At 40.1% G+C, this 21327-nt stretch overlaps 2 protein-coding genes across 3 annotated transcripts; one reads left to right on the top strand and one right to left on the bottom strand.

The window, feature by feature from the left end:
- Window positions 1-262: 262 nt before the first annotated feature.
- ccnb1 (cyclin B1) lies at window positions 263-4128 on the bottom strand. Its single transcript, XM_084934703.1, has 8 exons — window positions 4001-4128; window positions 3612-3740; window positions 2327-2626; window positions 2083-2241; window positions 1742-1978; window positions 1512-1652; window positions 751-861; window positions 263-679 (listed from the first exon to the last, which is right to left on the bottom strand). Exons 1-8 carry the CDS (start codon window positions 4019-4021, stop codon window positions 575-577), a joined length of 1203 nt encoding a protein of 400 aa, XP_084790829.1. The 5' UTR covers window positions 4022-4128; the 3' UTR covers window positions 263-574.
- Window positions 4129-7343: 3215 nt separating this feature from the next.
- LOC146383451 (AN1-type zinc finger protein 5-like) lies at window positions 7344-17340 on the top strand. Of its 2 annotated transcripts, none has more exons than XM_084934700.1 (6): window positions 7344-7549; window positions 11816-12002; window positions 12105-12249; window positions 13575-13678; window positions 14104-14232; window positions 16209-17340. In XM_084934700.1, the coding sequence occupies exons 2-6, from the start codon at window positions 11846-11848 to the stop codon at window positions 16355-16357; spliced, it is 684 nt and encodes a 227-aa protein (XP_084790826.1). In that variant the 5' UTR covers window positions 7344-7549; window positions 11816-11845; the 3' UTR covers window positions 16358-17340. The 2 variants fall into 2 exon arrangements, with proteins under 2 accessions (XP_084790826.1, XP_084790827.1); XM_084934701.1 differs by lacking the exon at window positions 7344-7549 and adding an exon at window positions 9728-11688.
- The last annotated feature ends 3987 nt before the right edge of the window (window positions 17341-21327 follow it).

The raw sequence follows: 21327 nt of genomic DNA, 5'->3' as shown, positions 1-21327 counted from the left end.
AGATCAAAAGGAACAACAAGGCAGGCAGCTTTCTGGTCAAAACCATTTAATAAATCCTTTAAGAACAAGATAGTAAGAATGCAAAAACCAAACTGATTTAAAAAGCATTGCTGTACATTTCACACCAACACATCCACTGAAATTTTTAAAAAGTCACACTGCTGACCATATAAGTCACACCACAAGTTTTAGATTAAACACCTCAGCAGCAGCAGTTTAGAGAGGTGCATTAGACTTAAAGGTGTAGGGTCAGAAATCTTCAGGCCTAATAAGATTAGTGCAGAGTACTTGTGAATAAGTGAAACAAAAATGGTTGCCTTGCACTAGTCTGATCATGTAGCCCAGCTGTCAATCTTAGAAGAATTAACTGCCATTTTGTTGCTCAGGTCAAACTTAAACCTTGTGGCGTGCTTTGGGCAGGCTGTAAAAATACACACCCAGTCTTTTAAAAACCCCCCCCCCCCAAAAAAAGTACTAAACTAGTGACATCCTTGGTGCGCAGATCCTTGGTCAGGTTAAAAAGTTAATTTACATCTGTACAAATCAGCACATGGTGCCAAGGACACTGATCTCCTCACTGTGTGACCTGCTTTGCCAGGTCCTTAACCACTGATGATTTGAGCTGCGAAATGTTGGCAATCCTCATCTGCTTTGAGGTGGCGTATTTGCCTTTGATGGCCTGCAGAAGACACCAGTGTAGTTAGGTCTTGTCAAGTTTAACAGTTTAAATTTGAAGGATGAGAAGCTTACCATGTGCTTGGTCAGCCCATTATTCACTTTGACAACGTTCTTGGCGATGTGTGCCATAACAGGAATCAAACTCTCTGCTGTGTAGTCCATGTAGTGCTGCAGCGTCACATCCTGGAAAGACAATTTGAAGGCATCTGTGCAGGATTTGCTAAGCAAAATGTGCATGAGTCAAACTATTATATGTATACTTTGATCCTTGTGGTGAAATTCCTCTGCATTTAACTCATTCACTCAGTGAAGCAGGTATAGGGGTTAGTTTGAGTTTACTGATCTAGATGTACAAACTTATTTGACAATTCCTTCACATAAAGCAAAGCCTTTCGATATTGAAACTCATCCAAGGAGTCCTTTTACAAATATGAACAATTCCATGACAGTTCATAAAACTTATGGTTGCAATATTGCAACCATTACCTGCACAGGTGTAGATTATGGCAATCATGTCAGCCACTTATGTTCTGCATAGATTCAGCTCTAAAGTCTGGGGTAAGCAAAGGTCAGACAAGCTTCTGTTGCACCAGTATTATTAAACTGGCCAGGAAGTGCTACAAGTTAACAATTGCACTGCAGCTTTATGGCAGCCATTTGTTGCACTCAATTATGGATTAACACTCTTGACATTGCTTCACAGGTCCTTTCTTATGAAAAGGAAAAAGACTAATACTTCAGACCTAGTTTTTACCACTAGGAATGTTTAGCAAGGACACAACTTTAATTTCTTACAGACACCAAAACTCTTGAGACCCTTCAGATGCACTTACCCATTCTCCAGCAGCCAATATTTTGAGGGTGAGTGCCAAAGCAGCACTTGCCACCATTGAAGGTGGCAAATGGACCATCTCGTAGTCAACCATTGTGAGCTCCAGGAGATACTTTGCCAGAGTGTGCTGCTCAGCAGTTACCTGTGAAGACATGCACGAGGAATAAGTTGCTGCACGAACACTTACTGTCACCCATCAGCACTTCCTGTGACACAAGATATGCTGCAAACCTCATAAATTTTGGAGGCCCTTCTGAGGAACTGCAGGGGGAGAGGACGGCCCAGTTGGAACTTCAGCACCCGCAGAATGGTCATCTCCATGTCTCTGATTTGGGCTGTGGTGTAGGCCTTGTCTGTGACGTAGGCAAAGTCTGAGATCTCTGGGGGATACATCTCCTCATACTTTGAAGCAAGGAACATGGCAGTCACTCCAACAAGCTGCAGCTGCTTCTTGGGGACTGGATTGTCCTGTTGGGAGGTATAGTTGCCGTTAGTGAGATGAAAACCATGAAAGGTGGACTGGTGTAGTGCAGGACTAACAGCATTTGTTAGGAGAACCAGGATTCACTCACCTGAAGAAAGCGGTCAATGATGCCCACGGTCATGTACATAGTCTCCTGCAGCAGACGAAACTTCAGATTTACTTGCACAAGCCAGTCAATGAGAATGGCTCTCATGTTGCCTGTCACCTCCTGACCCTGCAGATAGTTCTGTCTGACGTTCTGTTCAACCTGCGCAGACAAGAAATGGTTAGTGGTCTGTGGGGAAAGTAGCTCAATATTCCCACTTTAAATTCCTTTATTTTAAGTTGCTTGCCTCAAGCTGGCGGAGATATTTGTAGATGTCCTTCACATATTCACTGCAGAGCATGGGGTTGTCATAGTCATCTGCATCGACATCTCTGATAGCAGTGTGCAGAATGACATCTGAAAATGCTTGGCATAGGTCTGCAGGCTCACAGCCAGAGGTCTCCATTGGTGTGGGAGAGGCTGGCTCAGGTGGGGCTTGCACCTCTGGCTCAGGTTTAACAGGAATGACATCTTTTTGCTTGGTCTGTTCAGCCTTTTCAGCTCTGGTTGTAACTTTGGTCTTCTTGAGGGCTTCAGTCTTTACAGTCTAAGGGGGGGAAAAAAAAGCATGTTAAAGCCAGAAAACTCAATAGTCTAGGAAGACACCTTAAAAAAAAAAAAAAAAAAAAAATCTTAACATAGGACCAATTTAGTGTTAACTTTCAAATAGAGATCACTTCCCAGCATGATTTTAAGCCTCATTTAGACAATCTAGTGTTAACCAATCTCAGCCCCAGCTCCTCTTCTGTCTAGAGCTTTCAGTCTTGCCAGACAAATTAAAACCAATTAAGTGCATTTCCCCCTGTGCATTCTTAATTTGAAACTAACAGCAGGAAGCATGCTAACTCACTCCTGCAGGTATGCTATGCTGCCATTTTAATGTAGCCCAAAAGAGGGTGGCACTCAAGTGTGAGTTCTCTTGTTATCAATACCCCCCATTTAAGCAGCAGTCCTGTAGCCACCTCAAGTGCTCCCTAAGGTTAAAATAAAAACTTGACAACCTAGACACTGAATTTTAGTCTAAACAGCACTTAAACCTACATCACCAAGTTAAGTCAGTTTTAGTCAATCTGAGCACATTGTACTCTTAGGGGTTTTCCTGTTCTGTTTGAGATAAGGCATTTTTTTTTCTAGAGAATCTAAAGCAGGAAAATGTGTAGGCTTCTTTTAGAGCAAGAGGCTAAATGCTGACTAATAACTGGTTCCATGTGTAGTCAAGGCACAGTGTGCCAGGGAGGTGGGGGGGGGGGACAACAAAAAAAAACAAAACCCCACACAGCTTAAAAGAATACCTTCACACCCTAACAGGACGTTATAATTTTTAAACAAACTTGTAAACCAGTTTTACCTTGTCCAACGCTTTGACTCAATTCAGTATTTTTTGCCAGTTGTTGCAAGTGTGGCCCCACTCGGGCCATTTTAACCGTTTTGAGATCAGAGCTGGAAGCCACTGTGCCCATATGATTTCACTGCATAATTCTGTTTTCCATAGATTTAACAGAAAAGCATTTAATACGGGATGAAATGTTTACCTTTTTCTGTGTGTCTTTGTTAACTGCGATGTTTCCAATTTCCCCCAGGGCTGCTCGGGGCTTCTGTGTGGGCCCAGACAGAGAACAGGCCTTGCCACCGAGGTCGACCTTGGTGGAAGCCAAACGATTCTGCAGGAAAGAAAAATAATAATGTTAAATCACAATGATTATAATAGTTTGCACGCTTTTATCTTTTAGTTAAAGAGGCTTAAGCGGAAACCCTTACTCTCGACCTGCTCCATGATAAGAAATCCCAAAGCAAGAAACGAAGGCTATAGCTACGTTTTGGGGGGGGGGTTTAAGCGAAGAAGTCAAACAAAAAGCTTCTAAGTGCTTCCCCAGAGTCAACGATTAAAAAAAAGTAACAAATAGAGATGAGAAAGTCTTACCCGGGTCACTCTGAGAGCCATTTCGAAACAAGCGATGCTTCAACAAACAGGGGACTAGTCGTAATGGAGAACGGTATGGCATATATTCAAGAAACAGCGAGCGAGGTTTAAATCCTCGCTCGCTGGAAGCTGATTCGCTGACCTAAGACTGTTCTGGGCGTCTGATTGGTCGAACGCACCTGTTTGAAATGCGTTCCCCGGACAACTTATGGTCACGTGATTTGTTTTCTTGATGTTCATTTCCTTTTCCTGTTACGTCCTGCTTGTTTTTATACGCTTTTTCTCTAACGCTGCATTTCAAGTAAGTAAATAAATTAATAAGAAGTCACTTTAGGAGGGAGAGGAATCAAATCTTAAAGTGTATTTTATCGTTATACTTTAACTTCTATTGCCTCAAATTCGTTCAGAACACAATTATTTTCATTTTGAGTATGATAGACTTTCTTTAACATTATATTTTTTAAGCTCTGTTATTTCATTTAATGTAATAAAAGTCCATTTCTGCTATACAGAGCTGCCTTAGTACATGAGACACCTAAGAGTAAAAATGCCTTCTTGAACGATAAAGGCTGTTTTTGCTTTTATTTTTCTTTTATAGCTTCTAAAAGTCTACATTTCAAAAGGAATTTCTCACATAACTCACGATATAACACTTTACTTTTGTCATCCATTAAATAAGCTACAGTAGTTATCTCTTTAGATCTCCATGTATCTTTAAATGCCTTTGTTCACCAAGTAAAACATATCCACTTAGCAAAAAGTAGATACACTCTACTTTTTTGCTTGGATACATAAATGTAAAGTTGACTCTGTCTCCTTGGCAATAAGTAAATGCATTCTACAACCCAAATTACAAAATATCAAAATAAATAAATGTGCAAAATGTAAATAAAAACAGAATGCAATAAGATGCGCATCATAGATATCCATATTATAATAACACCAGAACACAGGAAACATAAACGTACAATTTTACCAAAAAATAAAGTTCTTTTGAATTTGATTGGAGGAACACGTCTCAAAAAAAAAAAAAATGGGACACCAAAAGGCTGGAAAAACAGCTATGGAAAGATTTTATGTTAATAAAGTTAGTTGTCAACAGGTTAGTAACATGACGGGGTATGAAAAGAGCATTTTAGAGAAGTATAATTTCAAAGAAGTAAAGATGGGCACAGGTTCACTAATGTGCAGCAAACTGCATTTACAAATTGTGGAGCACTTTCAGACTTAAGTTACAGTGCATACTATAATATGATGAAAAAGCTCAGAGACTCTACAGACTCATGTCTGTGGCACTGGACAAGGCTGTGAATCAATATTGAATAGATGTGATCTTTGGGCCCTCAAGCAGCACCACATAAAAAATAGGCATGATTCTGCCATGGGAATCATTGCAGGAACTCATGAACACTTCCAGAAATCAGTGTCTGTAAACACAGTTCACTGTGTCATCCACAAATTCAGGTTAAAGCCCTATCTTGAAAGAAGGGTACAAGTCATCCATATCATGGTAGTCTCAAGTGCTTGAAAAGAAGGCAACTGGGCTTCTTATTGGTCATCCAAGAGGCTTCTTCAGTTCTAAAACAAGTGACATAGAATCCCAGTGGTTTGATCCAGGATGGTTTTTGTTCTCTTGGAGGTCGTCCTTCGGGTTGTTGAGGCGATATCAGTCATGTGAGTTTCCCTAGTGTGAAAAAAGGGATGGACTATTACCATCACTGGTGCCAAGGTGTGAAACTCTGTAAAACATTGTCCCCCTATGCTGTCCTGTGAGCTGCTGAGGTCATTTGAGGCAAGGTGCCAGTTGAAAACATTAGACCCATTATGAAAAAATACAATGAAGACCCAGGGCTCTTGAGCAGCTGGAATCACAATGGGACCTCACCAAAAGTCCAGTAACCTTATATGTACTTTGCACTCTACTCAAGAAAGAGTGGTAGTGATGGGAAGGCTGCTCCAGTGACGTACTGTGTAGTTTTTGTCACACGCTGGAGAGCCTTCCTGTCCTAAACAATGCAGCCTCCACGCCACACTGTAACTGAGGCAGCGATGACGCTCTTAGCTCTACAACTGTGTAAACGTTTCTGGGTGACATGCCAAATTTCCATCAGCCTTCTAAGAATTTTTCAGAAGCTGCTGAGTGTTGTGAGATCAAGTAAGAGAGAAATTTAAAGGTTTTTACTCCCCATCTCTGCCTCAGTGGTGTAATCTTTTCTTTGGTCTTATCTACATTTAGAGAATGATTGTTTCCTGAAACCACACTGCCAGGCCTGACACTTCTATGTCACCGCCTCTCCATCAGCAAACAACCCAATGACTGTAGTGTCATATGCAAACTTTATAAGGAGACCACACCGTCATATGTGAAGACGGTGTAAACGAGAGGCCTCAGCATGCACCCCTGATTGGTTATCATGCTCGTGTGGTTTTCCTGAGTGTTTGACTGGAATTTCAGCACTCACAGAAAGTGACTTCCCAGAGATTACTGCAATTAGTGTTGAATTCTGAGCTGTTGCCAATGAACAATATTCTTACATGCAGCTGTGGTCAGAAGTTCACATGTACTCATTATGGTCATGAATGTTATGGTAGGTTGCGTCTGTGTTCATGGGAGGGACAGTGGTTACCGCCTCTGGTTGAACGAACGTGCAGCAAGCAGCAACCTGTTCCAAAGGATTTCATCAGCAGGCCAGTACTTAAGGTGGTGGCTAAGGTTCATTGCTGGGTTGTTGATCTCTGCTGTTAGTAAGGCCCTCCCTTGCTAGTGTAGTGTGGTGATCTTGCGTGAATTTAAATCTAAAATAAATTCAAACTTGTGAACCCAGTTATTAATTTTTAAACAAAAAAAGTTACATTGTAAAATTAAAAAAGTTCAAATAAGTCATTAAAAGCACAAAATTACCTTGACATTCATGTTCATAATTTGTGTATTTAAACTTCTGACAAAAACTGCTACATGTTCCTCGGTGTGTGAGGGTGTCATCAGTGTACCGGATCTGTCTGTATGTATGTTAGGAAGAGTCCAAAGTGGTCTTTTTAATGTTGGTCAAGACCAGTCTTCTCCCTTGGAAACACTACAGCATCACCTGTGGAACTCAATGTAGATGTGCCATGTTTTGTACTGTTTTGTTTTTGTCTGATCTCATTACTTTTAGTGCCGTGTTGATGTTTTGAAATCTGTTTTTCTACATAGATGTTTGTTTATGTGGGGTAAAGGTATGTTTGTAGAAACCAGGACTGCTGTCCTGAAATCTTTAGTGGCTCTTCGCCAACAACCATGCCCTCCAATCAGAGGATCACAATTTCCATGACGTGTACCGGAAGGCAGAGAGGACGCAAACGTAACACGTAAAACTAAACAGATGCCACTACCTCTCCTAGACTGAGGACGTCAGCGGGAGCAACTAACATCACTCCCAGACGGAGAGAGGACCGAAAAGAAACGGGCACACGCGACGACTAAACCTAGACGGCCCTAGTTAGTCAGCTCCAAGAGAAATCCAGGTGTTTTTGTTAGCCGACAAAACAGCGTTTCTCTGGCACGAAAAGGTAAGATAACACCGAGTAGTTAAACCGCATTCTGCTGGTTAGTTAGTTACTTAGTAGTTGTTTCGGGAAGTGTCTCAGTCTAGGACTAATTGTAGCTACAATCAGTTTAAAAAGCACATTTTCCAAAACGAGTAACGTCGACGTTGGTGTAAAATTGGCTTACTTAATTAGTGAGGATTAAAGAGTGACTGTCTGGCTGCTTAACACGTGTCCTTAAAAAGTTTTCCAAGGGTAAGACTACACGTTAAATAGGTTTAAGAGGCTATATAGCTGCTAAACCTGGCATTAACCTTACAGCTATTTAAAAACCGATCTTTCTCCTTTCTAAAAATCTCCTTTTTTCAACTTAAATCTATCCGCAGCTCGCAGTAGCATCTGAATTTCCCTAGGTTGTGTCTAATTAGCAGTGATGTTTTAACACTTATTTTTAGTGTGTATTTTGTCCCCTTGTTTCTCTTATTTAAGAGTCGTAGAGACTTCTGTTTATAAAATTTGTGGTGACTCTAAACAAACAACAAAAGAGCGAACAAAGCAAACTAGTCACGCTAAGCTTGCTAGCTGCAGGTAGCCTTTAGCATGCTAACGGGGAGATCAGAAGAGTCATACTTAGCAAGGAGCATGCTGTCTAGTATTTCTAAGTAACCCTTTAAATCACAGCTTTACCTTGAAAAAATACCCACAGTGTTACCAAACACCATGAGGAATAATTATTTGTTAAATGTTTGGTTTTAAAAGGGGGGTTAAAACGCAAACAGCGTGCATTAGCTTGCTAGCATGACTCAGTGGATTTGTAGAAGTAAAACGGTTGTGTGGCCCTGTTTGTGTGCTGTGAAGTAGTTGAAGATGAAGGATATTTCCTCACTTGACTGAGCCCTTTGGGGATATATAAATGCGTGTTTAGCTCTGGGATTAAGGCAGAAGTATGGCTGAGGAGTGACTCGCCTTTTGTCTGGGTGATAAACGTGCTCCAGCTGCTCTTTGTGTTATCCACAGGTGTTATGAATTTTTATGGTTACCCCTTTGTTTAAATTCCTCCACCTGCATGTTCCAGCAAAGTGTGTGTGGGCTGTTCTTATGTTTAAGGAGAAACCTTGTCTCTGACGTGGATACAAATTTTAGCCAGGGTTCCAGCTCTGGTTGCAGCACTCCTGAGGTTGTCTATAAATAGATGTGTTCACAGCCTCGGTGTATTGAGGTAACTCGTGAGTGTGTGTGTGTGTGTGTGTCACATTGCACTCCTGTGACAGTGGAAAGCCCTCATGCACATGTCCATGTGAGCCTGGCTGGAAGCGGAGCTCCGCAGTCTGCAGTCACACTGCAATGAACACACGTGAAGCTGCACATTGCAATGGTCGGTAACTATCCACAGTTTTGGGGAAGAGGAGAAAGACTAGTGTAACTCACCAGGATATGAACTTAGTGATGGGAATTCTTCCCCTTTTGCTTCCACTGTGTATAAACTGTAACTGTAGACAGTTGATTTCCCCTGAAGCAAGATCTTCACAACTTCCTATAAAAATCTTTGTCATCACAAGGCTGCTGCAGCTGTTTACTAGACTAAACTTGCCTGGCAGGAAGCTGTTCTCAGCTTTGAGGAAGAGAATTTGCATTGTTATTATACAGTCTGTATTTTTTTATTATTTTTTTTAATGAGCATTTTAGTATTTTGTGAATTTAGATTTTTTTACTTGAATTCTCTGTAGTTTAGCATTTCATTCTTTTATTTGGCTATTCCCTTAAAAAGTATTATTTAATAATGTGGTATCTAGAGTTTAAGGTGTAGCTTTATATTTGACTTTAGTTTAGTAAACCCATAGTTACTTTCATTTAAAATTATGTGAGCTTTATTATTTAAAAGTATTTTTCAGCATCTTATAAAGCATTTTTATTTGATTTAGCATTTCATTGTGTTTTACTTGGCACTTTCTTTTCCCTGCCCTTTCATCAATTTTTAACTGCGATCTCTTCTGATTAATTTTGAAGCAAGCTGCTTTCAGTTTTGGGTAAGAAGAAGTTACCTAATCATTTTTATTGCGTGTTCTCTTTTTTTTTGTGTTTTATTTAGCGTTTTTTAAAATTCACTTGGGTTTCATTTGGCTTTATTCATGTCTTTGAATTGTTTAAGGTTTCTGATTTAGTTATGCTTATATTTTTATTTTAAATTGATTCATTTTACTGAATAATTTGGAAATGCTTTGTCACGAGCCAGTTGGTCAAGAAAACTTTGATAATGACCAATGTATCAAATCATAGCTGCACATTTAACCTGTAAGGATGCAATGCTGCTGATGTTGGCAACTTTTGGCAAATTCTTACCGTACCTGCATGACCTCAACCATCTGTAGAAGACATTGGTGTCCTGCATAAATTTTTTCAACTACATGTTTGTGTGGGCACACACAAATACCATTTATTGCCACAGACATGATTCATTTGTCAGGAAGATGTGATTTTTCTGACAGAGCGACCATTGAAACAGAAATCATTGTGTAGTCTGAGCACTGATTAAAGTTGTTGTTGTTGTTTTTTGTCCTTCTGCACTCTTTTCAAGCAAAGGTCAAGAATGCTGTTTGGTTTACACACTAAATAAATAACACCTCTAACCAAGACTGTTGACAGTGTGCCTCAACACTGTTATCTGGTTCGTGGCACTTGAGGCTCAGGTCATGTGATTACACCTCAGCAGTTTTATTAGAAAATAGTGAGGTGTCCCCTGAAGCTCCAGTGAAAGGGAAGTAAGTCAAGTTTTAATGGGCATTATTTTATTAGATTAAAATCTGAGTGAAGATTTCATGAGTAAATTTCACTAGTATGTCAAGGGGTTTTAGTACAAAAAATATTCATAGTTGGGGTTTATATCACTATTTGTCATTATACATTGTCTTTGGGGTTTGATGTAATCTAAAGTTAATAATCACCGTCCATATTAGTTAATGGTTATGCTGTGATTTAAGCTACAATGGTCAGTCAGAGGAAAACTAAAAGCAACAGAAGGTCTCAGTAGTCCTTCTCACTGCCACTCTGAAGCCTTGCTTCTCGCTCACACTTAAACATAGCAAAGACAGAGAAAGCTGTCCTTGTGAAGCAGTAGGATATCTCCCATGGGTTTTTATTCATTTTTATTTTTGGGTATGAAAAGTGGCTGAAGTGCCAGAGGTAATGATGCGTAGGTGCTTAGGGAAAAATCTACATGTTGTAGTTGTGTACTGTCACTGGGGAAGCGTCAAAAAATGTGGGCTTGTCTTTTTTTTTTCATATGTTTGTGGTGGTCTTTAGTCCTTTGTCTAAGCCCTTTTTAAGTGGAGTAAAGTCACAATAGAGAAAGACCTCTTCTTTTGCAGTGACGTGAAACTAGGAGATTAAAAACAATAAAAATTCCACTGCAGTCACAGTTTGTACTTTTATTTTATTTTATTTTTTTTGATTGATGTTCGTTTGAGCTTCCTTCCTTGTGAACTCTGCTGCCGCTCCCTTTCCTGTTTGAACCCACTTTGGAACAAACTAATATTTAGTTTCACATATTATTTTGTTTTGTAGTTTTTATTTTTCAGATTCTATATAGGTAAGTTGAAATTCCTGTTGCAGCACACATGACCTATAACAGAATAGCTAAAAAGTAAAATGACTCAAAATTTATTTCAAAATGTCAAATACACAAATTAGTTACTAACTTGGACGAGTAGAAAAATAAGATGAAGGAACCTAATAAATAAAAATCCAAAATAAATGACAATAGAACACCATGTAATAAGTGTCTTAATAAAGTAAAACATCAGCTGGACAAGCTAAGAATTTATTTCACATTAAAATAATGCAAATATCAGAGGATCCAGTGAGCAAACATCCAGATATTATGCAGCCTTATAAATCACACGACTAGCTAACTTTTCAGGGAGAATACTAAACTGAAGTGAAACTCGCACAAAGTAAAGCAACAACCTCAATTATTGGCTGGAGAGAGGTTTTCAGTGATTAGCTGCTCTTTAAAATTTATGTCCTCAAAAGAATAACGAATAATTGCGTTCATTACAGATAATGAGATGTAAACGTGAGGCTGATGGTGATAATGGGTTTCGTGACAGCTGATTTGGAACAGCTTCCAACTGAGTCAGTGATTTAATAAAAAGGCTACACATCAGGTACAGATGTGAATATAACTGCTTTAGGTTCAGGACTCGATCATTTCTTTCCTCTTCAGTAGTGTCTTTGTGCTATGTGATTCTGCTGCGGTAACAATGCCTTTTATTTTTGTATGTCTGTCTCCAGGTCAGCTCATCAGGTGGCAGAAATACCGCTATGGCCCAGGAGACCAATCAAAGCCCAGTTCCTATGCTCTGTGCCACTGGCTGTGGTTTTTATGGCAACCCCAGGACTAACGGCATGTGCTCTGTGTGCCACAAGGAGCACCTGTCACGACAGAACAATGGAGGAGTTGGTTCTTTGAGTGGAGTGGGTAAGACCTCAGGTTTTATTTTCTTCTCCTTGTCTGTGTGCAGCTGCTCTGCCTTCATCCCCGGTGTCTCACTGTGGCATGCTGTGATTTATTTCTCCTCAGGCAGCAGCTCTACAGCTGAGGCTTCTGCAATCCAGAGGTTAGAGGCCACCCTGAATAATGCTGCGGCTGCTGCGGTTGCTGCTGCAGAGGTGGCAGCTGAGGCCGCCGCTGCCTCTGATGCTGCTGCTGCCACAGAGGCACTCAGGTGAGTGGACCCAGCAGGGTGCCTGTCAAACAGTGACAGGAAGTGGCATCTATGGCAGGAATGTAAAACATCAGCAACCATCAAGATTTGGTTTATATAGAGGTAAAAACTGGGATTTCCTTCAAGCTAATCAGTAGTCTCTTACAGCTGTACAATAATTTTGTGACCATTGAGGTCTATGTGTAGTTTCATCCATTCATGGTCTTCTGCTTATCTAACCTTGGAGTGGCAGTAGGCTAAGCAGGGTATTCCCAGTTGGGGCGATCGTGGCTCAAGAGTTGGGAGTTCGCCTTGTAATCGGAAGGTTGCCGGTTCGAGCCCCGGACACAACGACAGTCTCGGTCGTTGTGTCCTTGGGCAAGACACTTCACCCGTTGCCTACTGGTGGTGGTCAGAGGGCCCGGTGGCGCCAGTGTCCGGCAGCCTCGCCTCTGTCAGTGCGCCCCAGGGTGGCTGTGGCTACAATGTAGCTTGCCATCACCAGTGTGTGAAAGTGTGTGAATGTGTGCGTGAATGGGTGGATGACAGGTTGTGTAAAGCGCTTTGGGGTCCTTAAGGACTAGAAAAGCGCTATACAAATACAGGCCATTTACCATATAGTTGTCCTTCTCCTTAGCCCCATTTCTCCTGGGGGATCCCGAGATGAGAAGTATAATCATCTCAGAGGGTTGAGGGTCTGCCTCAGTGTCTTCTGCTTGGGCATGCCCTGAAAACCTCCAAAGGAAATCACGTAGAAGCAGCAGCTCTGCTCCAATTTGCTTCGATTTTCTGTTTCTTAGACTGAACCCAGCAACTTGTTTCAGCTGCTTGTATTTGCAGCTTAAATTCCACTTACAATGCTTTTAAAATGGTCTTTGGAAATTTAAGTTGTGGAAACCTGCAGAAACTTTGTCCCTAAAACAATGGATCCTTTTGTAGCATCTCAAATGTGTTGTGTGTACACACAACACGTTTGATATATGGAACATAGGAATATTAAAGCGGACCTGTTCTGCTTATTTCCATATATGTATTTTTTGATTACTGTAGAGCAGCTGATTCACAATTCGAATTCACAAATACACCCACTGTCTGAAACGAGCAGTTTTAGATCCTCTCCTTTTAAGCAGACTTATCTGTGATTGGCTATTTCTCTGCCTGAAAAAAGATCATATCTGGGGATATTCATTTAAAGTGACATCATAGAGATTCAAAAGAAGAAAAAAACTTCTGCGTTTAGTGCAGGGATTACTCGTACATAGCATGAGCACCAATATAAACATGACAGAAAGTAAGAGCACAATAGGTCTGTTTATTTATTTTTTTCCTTTTTTTATCCTTTGCAGTGGGATTTCACCTGCCATTTCTGTAACACAACAGATGACTGAGATGAGTCTCTCCTCTGAAGAGAAAGGAGCGTCAGGCAGTAAAGTGGAGCTCATAGAGCCAGGTGGGCACTAAAAATGGATCTGTTTTCTCCGTCCATCCATTCTCTTGAATCGGGGGTGGCTGGAGCCTAGAGTCTATCCCAGCTGTCATAAGGCGAGAGGCAGGGACCCTGAAGAGGTCGCCACCCTGTCAAAGGGCTAACACATAGACAGACAACCACTTTACTGAGTGCACATGTTCAGTCCTGAGGGTGGAAAAGTGTGACTAACAGATTTATGTTCTGCTTTTGCCCTTATTTTTACCATGAAATGAGAAACGTGTCATTAGTATGAGGTTATTTAAGGTAGAAATGAAAGAAAATGTGCTTTTTTTTTTTTTTTGCTTTTCTTTTTTTAATGGAATATTTGTATTTTCACCACCCAGTTTACAAACCTTTATACGAAGGCCTAGCTCTAGTTTAAGTAATCTTTTTCCTTCTTTTTCCAGTTGTGAGTCAGCCAGCCGTCTCAGCCTCGCATCCCTCCACTGCTGGCAGTGAAGACTCCAAATCCCCCGAGCCCCCCAAACCCAAGAAGAATCGGTGCTTCATGTGTCGTAAAAAGGTTGGCCTTACAGGTAAGATGTCTCACAAAGAGATGGATGGATTTTTAAAGTCACTAGCAATTTTCCCTCTAATTTCTCATGTGTCTGAGCAAACACAAACTCCCTGCGCGGACCCTTGGACCATTGTGAGCAACGGCAGACGTGCACTGTGGTCACACCATGACTATGTGCACCTTAGCATATTCTACTTCCGGTGGAGAAACTCCTGTATAGCACTTTGTTTCCGGTGTGATATTTGCTCCTTGTTTACTGTCGGTTTTCCAAAACAAGTCAACCAAATGGATTAATCAAGTGGTGATTTGCATTTCTCAAGATGTCTTGGGCATTTACCAAATATATCTGTAGATGATGTTCATCATCTTGTCGATATATTTTCCCCTGCGCCTCAGAGCAAAAGAGAGAAAGGGATTCAAATTGTATATTTCTCAGTATTTGTATACAGTGGTCACTCGTTTACAGTGTTGGGTAAGTTACTTTGAAAAAGTAATTATAGTTACTAGTTACTGAGTTAGCAACTGAGTTACAAGATTCTAAAAGTAATTAATTACTTCAAAAGTAACTATTAGTTACTGTTTTTATCTCTCGCTCTCTCTCTCTGGCGGGTGCACAGTCTTCCCCCTCTTCCTAAACAACCAAATGTCATGTTGCCATATCATTTTTTTTTTTGAATGGTCAATATGGTGCATTTTTCCACCAACACGAAAGGGCAGGGTTTTGTTTTGGGTTTTTTTTGTTTTTTTTCTTCGTCATAAGCAGAGAGTGCTTGCTAGCGCTGTCCTGACAGTAAACGTTACAAAACTATTGAGGAAAAAACACGCGTATATATTTATCATGACTCTGGTTTTACGTGGCCTATCAACACAATTTAAAAACTATATCACCTTGTTGCTTTGTCATCTTGAAGTGGTCATGTGATTGGTTTACCACGACTACTATATTCTTCCTCAGTCAAACAGCAGCACTCATGCCATTGTTTTGCCCACTTAGCTCCAGGTGTTGTGTTAGAAAGTGATCGCTCACACGCTGTGTAATAAATGCTCACAAAGAAAACGGCGGCCTTTACAACTTATGTCTAAAATCATTTCATGCATCGGTTAAAACACTGGACTCCAGGCACACCACGCCCAGCTGAAAACACTTCACACAAGACGAGCTGCCCGAGATTCACAGAATTTACAGAAAATGTGAAATTTTTGTGATTTATATCGTTATCGGCACGATAGATGTCTTATATCGGGATATGAGATTTTGGTCATATCGCACAGCCCTAGTTTGAAGTCCACACTTTTTCCGTCAATTTTTCCGTCTGTCCTGCTCACATCTCCAGTGGTTGTACACGTTGTCATTAGCGTGTATTCACTCCACATTGGCCACACCGCTTTCCTAGCTAAAACACTGGTGGCGGCACATAAGGACGCTGTCATAACCTGTCAACGACTTTATTTAGCTGCGTATATACGAATGTGAATCGCATTATTGGCTGGAGCAGCCAGTCACCTGTCACTTACTGACTCACACTGCAAAACGGCACAGAATGAATTGTTACACATTTATTTTAATTTCAATTCAGGTTGGATTTTTTTTTTTTTTTTTTTTTTTTTTTGTGCGCACGCGCGCAGCTTAGAGGGAACTTGGTCACCAGATGTACCAAGATACCAGTTGATGAAGACAATGAAGAAATAGGAGGCTGCAACAAAGAAAATCCAAATCAAGCATCTCAGGCTTAACTAATCAGGATTATTTTTGAACCGCAAGCCATGTAAAACAACTGAAGTTGAGTCCAAGAATAAAAACATGGAGATGGAAATGAGCAGAACAGGTTGACTTTAAGATTTGTGTTTTGTATGGAAAAGTCCGGGTTTAGGGGAAAAAAAAAAAAGAAGTGTAAAATCAAAAAACTGTGAAAGACAGTGGTGTGTTCTGGTATCATTTTTTCCCCCCCTGCCTCATCCTCTAAGACCTTTTCCTTTCCTTTTCTGCTGTTTCAGGTTTTGACTGTCGCTGTGGAAATCTGTTTTGCGGAATTCACCGTTACTCCGATAAGCACAACTGTCCATACGACTATAAAGCTGAAGCTGCCGCAAAGATCCGTAAGGAGAACCCCGTTGTAGTTGCTGAAAAGATCCAGAGAATATGAAAACTGGGAGTTTGACTTTGAAGCCTGGAAGTGATCGCCTTTCAGACAATGGACTCTAGCCCGACTTTTCCTCCCAAAGGACTTGTTTGTTTTTTTTCTCTTTTGTTACACATCAGGGTGTTTTGGGGCCCCCTGTGCATGGATGTTCACGTTTTCAGCTTCTTGTTTGTGTGTGAGTTAAACACTTTAACAGGGTTTTATTGAACTAAAGAAATGTTGGGATTGAAGTGAGGTGGTTTTGTGTCACAGTAACCGGCTGATGTTGGAGAAAAATGTGATTACCCTTTAGAGGGAAGGGGGGAGGAAAAAAAAAAAAAAACCTTCCTTGCCGGTTTTTTGTGATCCTCCTGAAATCGCTTGAACTTTGCGTGGAATGGGGCTGTGATGGCCTTGGACTCTGGGACTTCTCAGCTGTGCTTGCTCTCTGCTGGCTTGAGTAGCAAAATGGATATCTTGCTTTTCCGTTTGCAGCCGTCGCTCTGTGAAGTCAGTGTTTAACCCTCCCGTCTTGCCAGAGTTTGGTAAGTTTTTATCTTCTTGGACTTTGTTTCTCTCTGGCTCATATTCTTTCCCAGAAACCTAAGGTAGTTGGACAGTTTTCTCTCCCATTGATTTGTTTTTTTATATATTTTTTTTTTCTTTGGATGTCTGGTTAGTGTGTCATACGCTAAAACATTTGGGAGGGTTTAGCTCCTTCAATAATCATCTTACTTCACTATTGAATGTTTTCTTCAGGTTTTTAATGTGAGTTGAATTGACAGTGTTGGGAGTGTTGAATGAGGTAGTGATTTAGTGAAGTTAGTTATCAATAATTTACCATTTCAGTTGATTTTTGGTCCGGCTGCTTAATCATTTTGGTTTTGACCCCTTTTCAGTCATGCAAGTTTGTACAAACCTCTTTATTTATACACTGTCGTGTGCTTAATCTTCTAATAATACAGAATAAATTGTACGATTGTAAATAAATTATGTTCACCACTAAACGGTAAGGAGGTCACGGCTCGTCATTTTGTTCTTGTCTTTCATACTTTACCTTAAAGTCTGGATTGGGGTTAATAAGCCCCCAAACAAGACTTGCCTGTTAACATTAAGCCAGCATAATAAGAAAAATTTGGACTGTCCATACATAAGGATCACTAGGTAACTAACGTGAAATGTACAAAAAATTAGTCTGATCAAATTTGTCAAAGTGACCTGCATCAAGAAGCTTTGGAGTAATATTAGAGACTGAGAGGTTGACATAACTGTCTGCATACTGTAAGGTAGGCATGCTAGACTCCTGGCTCAGACTCAGATTGATCTTGTGGGCTGGAGCATTGAAGGTCGTCTTTCTCTAAGGGAAGCTAAGTTTAAGTACAAATTTAATCCCTGAGATATCTTGATATAAATGCAGTTTTAGAAGTAAATCTTAATTTTTCCACATCATGAGGAAATGTTGCTATAGTAAATGGAAAATCTTTCAGCATGTCTGTGCAGGAGCTTAAATTGTAAGAAATGTGTCAAATTACAGGAAAAAATCCTGGTAGCACATCTAGCTTCTCCAGATGGTCCATAAAGTAAGTAAATTTTATGTTCTTTCACATTTTCTAAAGACATCCCATGGGTTGGATAGGAGTCTTTCCTGTGCTAATTCTGGACCTGGGCCTGATACTTGATACCACCCATCATAATCATCATCATCACATAAATTACAAAAAAAGATACTTAGTTTTCTATTCCGGTTTTATTATCTTGAGAGCTTGAGAAGAAGGTGACTCGACTTCTTTAAGACTACAGTGACTGGCATGAGAAAACTACAGACATGACTTGAAAACAAACTTTAATAAATACTATTAAAGCTACACTGCTCATAGTCCTGCTTTTGTGGCTGTTTGTGAAGGTATTTACCTACTTGGAGTGAGGATTATAGGTATACAACCTATATAGATGAAACTTTATTAATCCCTCCGGTGGGTTCCTCTGGGACATTCTCTCTCTCTCTCTCTCTCTCTCTCTCTCTCTCTCTCTCTCTCTCTCTCTCTCTCTCTCTCTCTCTCTCTCTCTCTCTCTCTCTCTCTCTCTCTCTCTCTCTCTCTCTCTCTCTCTGTCTCTCTCTCTCTCTTTCTCTCTCTCTCTCTTCTCTCTCTCTCTCTCTCTCTCTCTCTCTCTCTCTCTCTCTCTCTCTCTCTCTCTCTCTCTCTCTCTCTCTCTCTCTCTCTGTCTGTATATCAACCTATATAGATGAAACTTTATTAATCCCTCCGGTGGGTTCCTCTGGGACATTCTCTCTCTCTCTCTCTCTCCCACACACACACACACACACATATACACCTTGCTTGATATAGCTCAACATGAAAGCAGAGGAAAAGTGAGACAAAAACATATAAGGCACAGACAGCACATACACTCACTTATCCTTAATCACTAGGGAAAATGATGTTTGGAGACTGGGTGGAAAAATGGTCTGCGTCAACTTGCTGTCAGTTGCCGTCTTCAAGGCAACTTTGGTACCATTAAACGGCAATAAGATACTGCAACCTGTTTAAATGAATGGGGTGAAGGTGGCTTGAGATTTGTTTTGGATAAAATGATAAAAAGCTGCCAAAAAACCCAACCCATCTGATAAGTTGCCAAAATATTATAAAAGGGAAAAGTTTTGTGCATCCTGAGAAAGAAAGTACTGGAGAAATGGTCCCAGAATAAGTTCCGTGGTGATGAGAAACTCCTTCACAACAACAAGCCAAGTTAACAATATCCATACCTGAAGAGGTCAGGGCATCGATTTCCAAATCTACCATAAAGACAAGACTGCATGAAAGTAAATACAGAGGGTTCACTGCAAGGTGCAAGCTATTCATAAGTCTCAAGAATAGAAAGGGTTGATTGGACTTTGCTAAAAGAAGAAATTTTTTTTCTAAGACAGCCATCATAGTTCTGGAAAAACATTCTTTGGACAGATCGTCTAGCAGAACAACATTGTTAAATGGCCACCTCAGTCACCTGATCTTAACCCAATTGAGCATGCATTTCACAATGAAACTTTAGAAAATTAGGATTCAACTTTGTCATTACACATGTATGAATAAATGTTTTTGCATAATAAATACACAAAAACGTAGGACTTTTTAACAGTATTTTCATGAGTTTCAGTCCCCTACCCCCATTAAAGAACTCACCTTTGATCATTACAGCAAAGTCACTGAGTGATCGATAATTAAACAACAGAAAAGTTCCCGATTTGTGTTTTTCAGTTTTGTCTTGTTTTAACTAAAAAAAAGTAAACTAAAAATGTAGAACTCTGAAGTAACAAAAACCTTCCATTTTATAATTACAGGACAGTCTGGACAATGAGCTGCCAATTTTACACATTTATTTCTTACATTTTAAGCTCAAAGATTTGTTCTTTACAGTGAGACTTTTGGGATACTTGCTCTACTGTGACTGAGCCATTGATAGTCCACAGACTGGTTGTTTGTGACACTGACCCCCTGGTGACAGTAATGAGCTACAGCATGCTGTTCACAGGACCAATGTTTGAAACTGTACACGAGGCATGTCAATAAAGAAAATTAATATTTCTTTCATTTTTATATGTGTGGATTTTTTTTTTTTTTTTTTTTTTTTTTTTGATTGGTGTATTTATCAACAGTAAGTGAGTGGAAGTTGCATTTAACTGTCTTTAGAGATGTTATATTGCTCAATGAATAAATTATTGAACATTTTTTCACATATTTTCAGCATTCTTTAGTAAAAATTGAGATACTACTGTAACATTTCCCCCTAAAGGGCATGCACACAACATCCAGTTGACATTTCCAGGCTGCTGGCTGTCGTTTCCATGTGACTCAACAGGGCCTGCTTCAGTGAGCGCTGGCCTCGGGTCACATTATGACACCTGCTCCCTGTTTTGATACACAAGTGCAGAGTGTACTCACTTATCAGGCACAAGAAAGCAACATGTACACTTTTGTTCCCCACCACCCCCAACAGGCTCTCATCTCTATCCAGAATAATAGAGTGAGTTGAGGTTTTTTTTTTTTTAATGTCTCCTTGTTATCTTCCTCTCACTTCATGTGTTAACTGCAGTAAAGTAATCTTCAAACAGTCAGTGCAAATTCACTGGGAAGAAAAACAACAATTTTAATTTACTAGGCAAGGTATTTTTAAAAAAGTGTTTTTAATTTTGTGTAATTACAAAATGTACTTTCCTCCTCTGTGTTTGCCTACAACTGGGTGCTGACCCAGTTGAAGCTCTCAGGTTTACGTAACACTTGTGTTTACCATACAGGAACAGAAGGGCTGCCTTTAGTGTACACAGACCACTGTCCTCTGGCCTTCCTGCAGTCTGAGTATGTCCATAAAAGAGGGCGATGACATGGTTGTTTCTCAAGGAGATTATTTATAGCATAAATGTTATTCCTATTGCGTATTGTTTTTTGGATTCAGCCGCTGTTCTGCTGTGGCCGTCTTATTTGGCTCTCAGGTTCCACAGAAATAACTGAAGTTGGTTAAAGAAAGTATAAATGTCCAAAACAAAGGAGATAGAAGGAGAAAAGAGTTAAGAGAGTAAAAAAGTGATTTAGAAATCTAATAAACCCAAATTTTCCTCATAATAAAATACAGAAAATGTTCATTTACTTACAGGCTGTTTTATATTCACCTCAGCTCAAGATGAGATGACGTGAAGACAGACCTTTGCTATAATCAACCAGCCTTTCTCAGCCAATATAGCAAAAACCTAAGAGCAACATGCAACAGGTTAACAGAAACTAAGAAAAAGTGAATAATTCCTCACATTGTATGAAGTTTGATTAACCATTTAAATACTTAACATGATCTCAAAATAAAATCTTAGTTCATATTAATTTACATATACTTCCATATTTAAGGATTTGAGTTGCTTGTATTATCATGACCCACCACCAGGTGGCCCAGTAGACATAACGTGAACAAAGACCTGGAGCTCCAGTGTGGGCTTCTTATTGTAACAT

This window comes from Perissodus microlepis, chromosome 7 (genome assembly GCF_051167445.1).
Source record: "Perissodus microlepis isolate ML-2025 ecotype Zambia chromosome 7, ASM5116744v1, whole genome shotgun sequence".
Taxonomy (NCBI): Eukaryota; Metazoa; Chordata; class Actinopteri; order Cichliformes; family Cichlidae; genus Perissodus; species Perissodus microlepis.
This window is presented reverse-complemented; position numbering and strand designations above follow the sequence as displayed.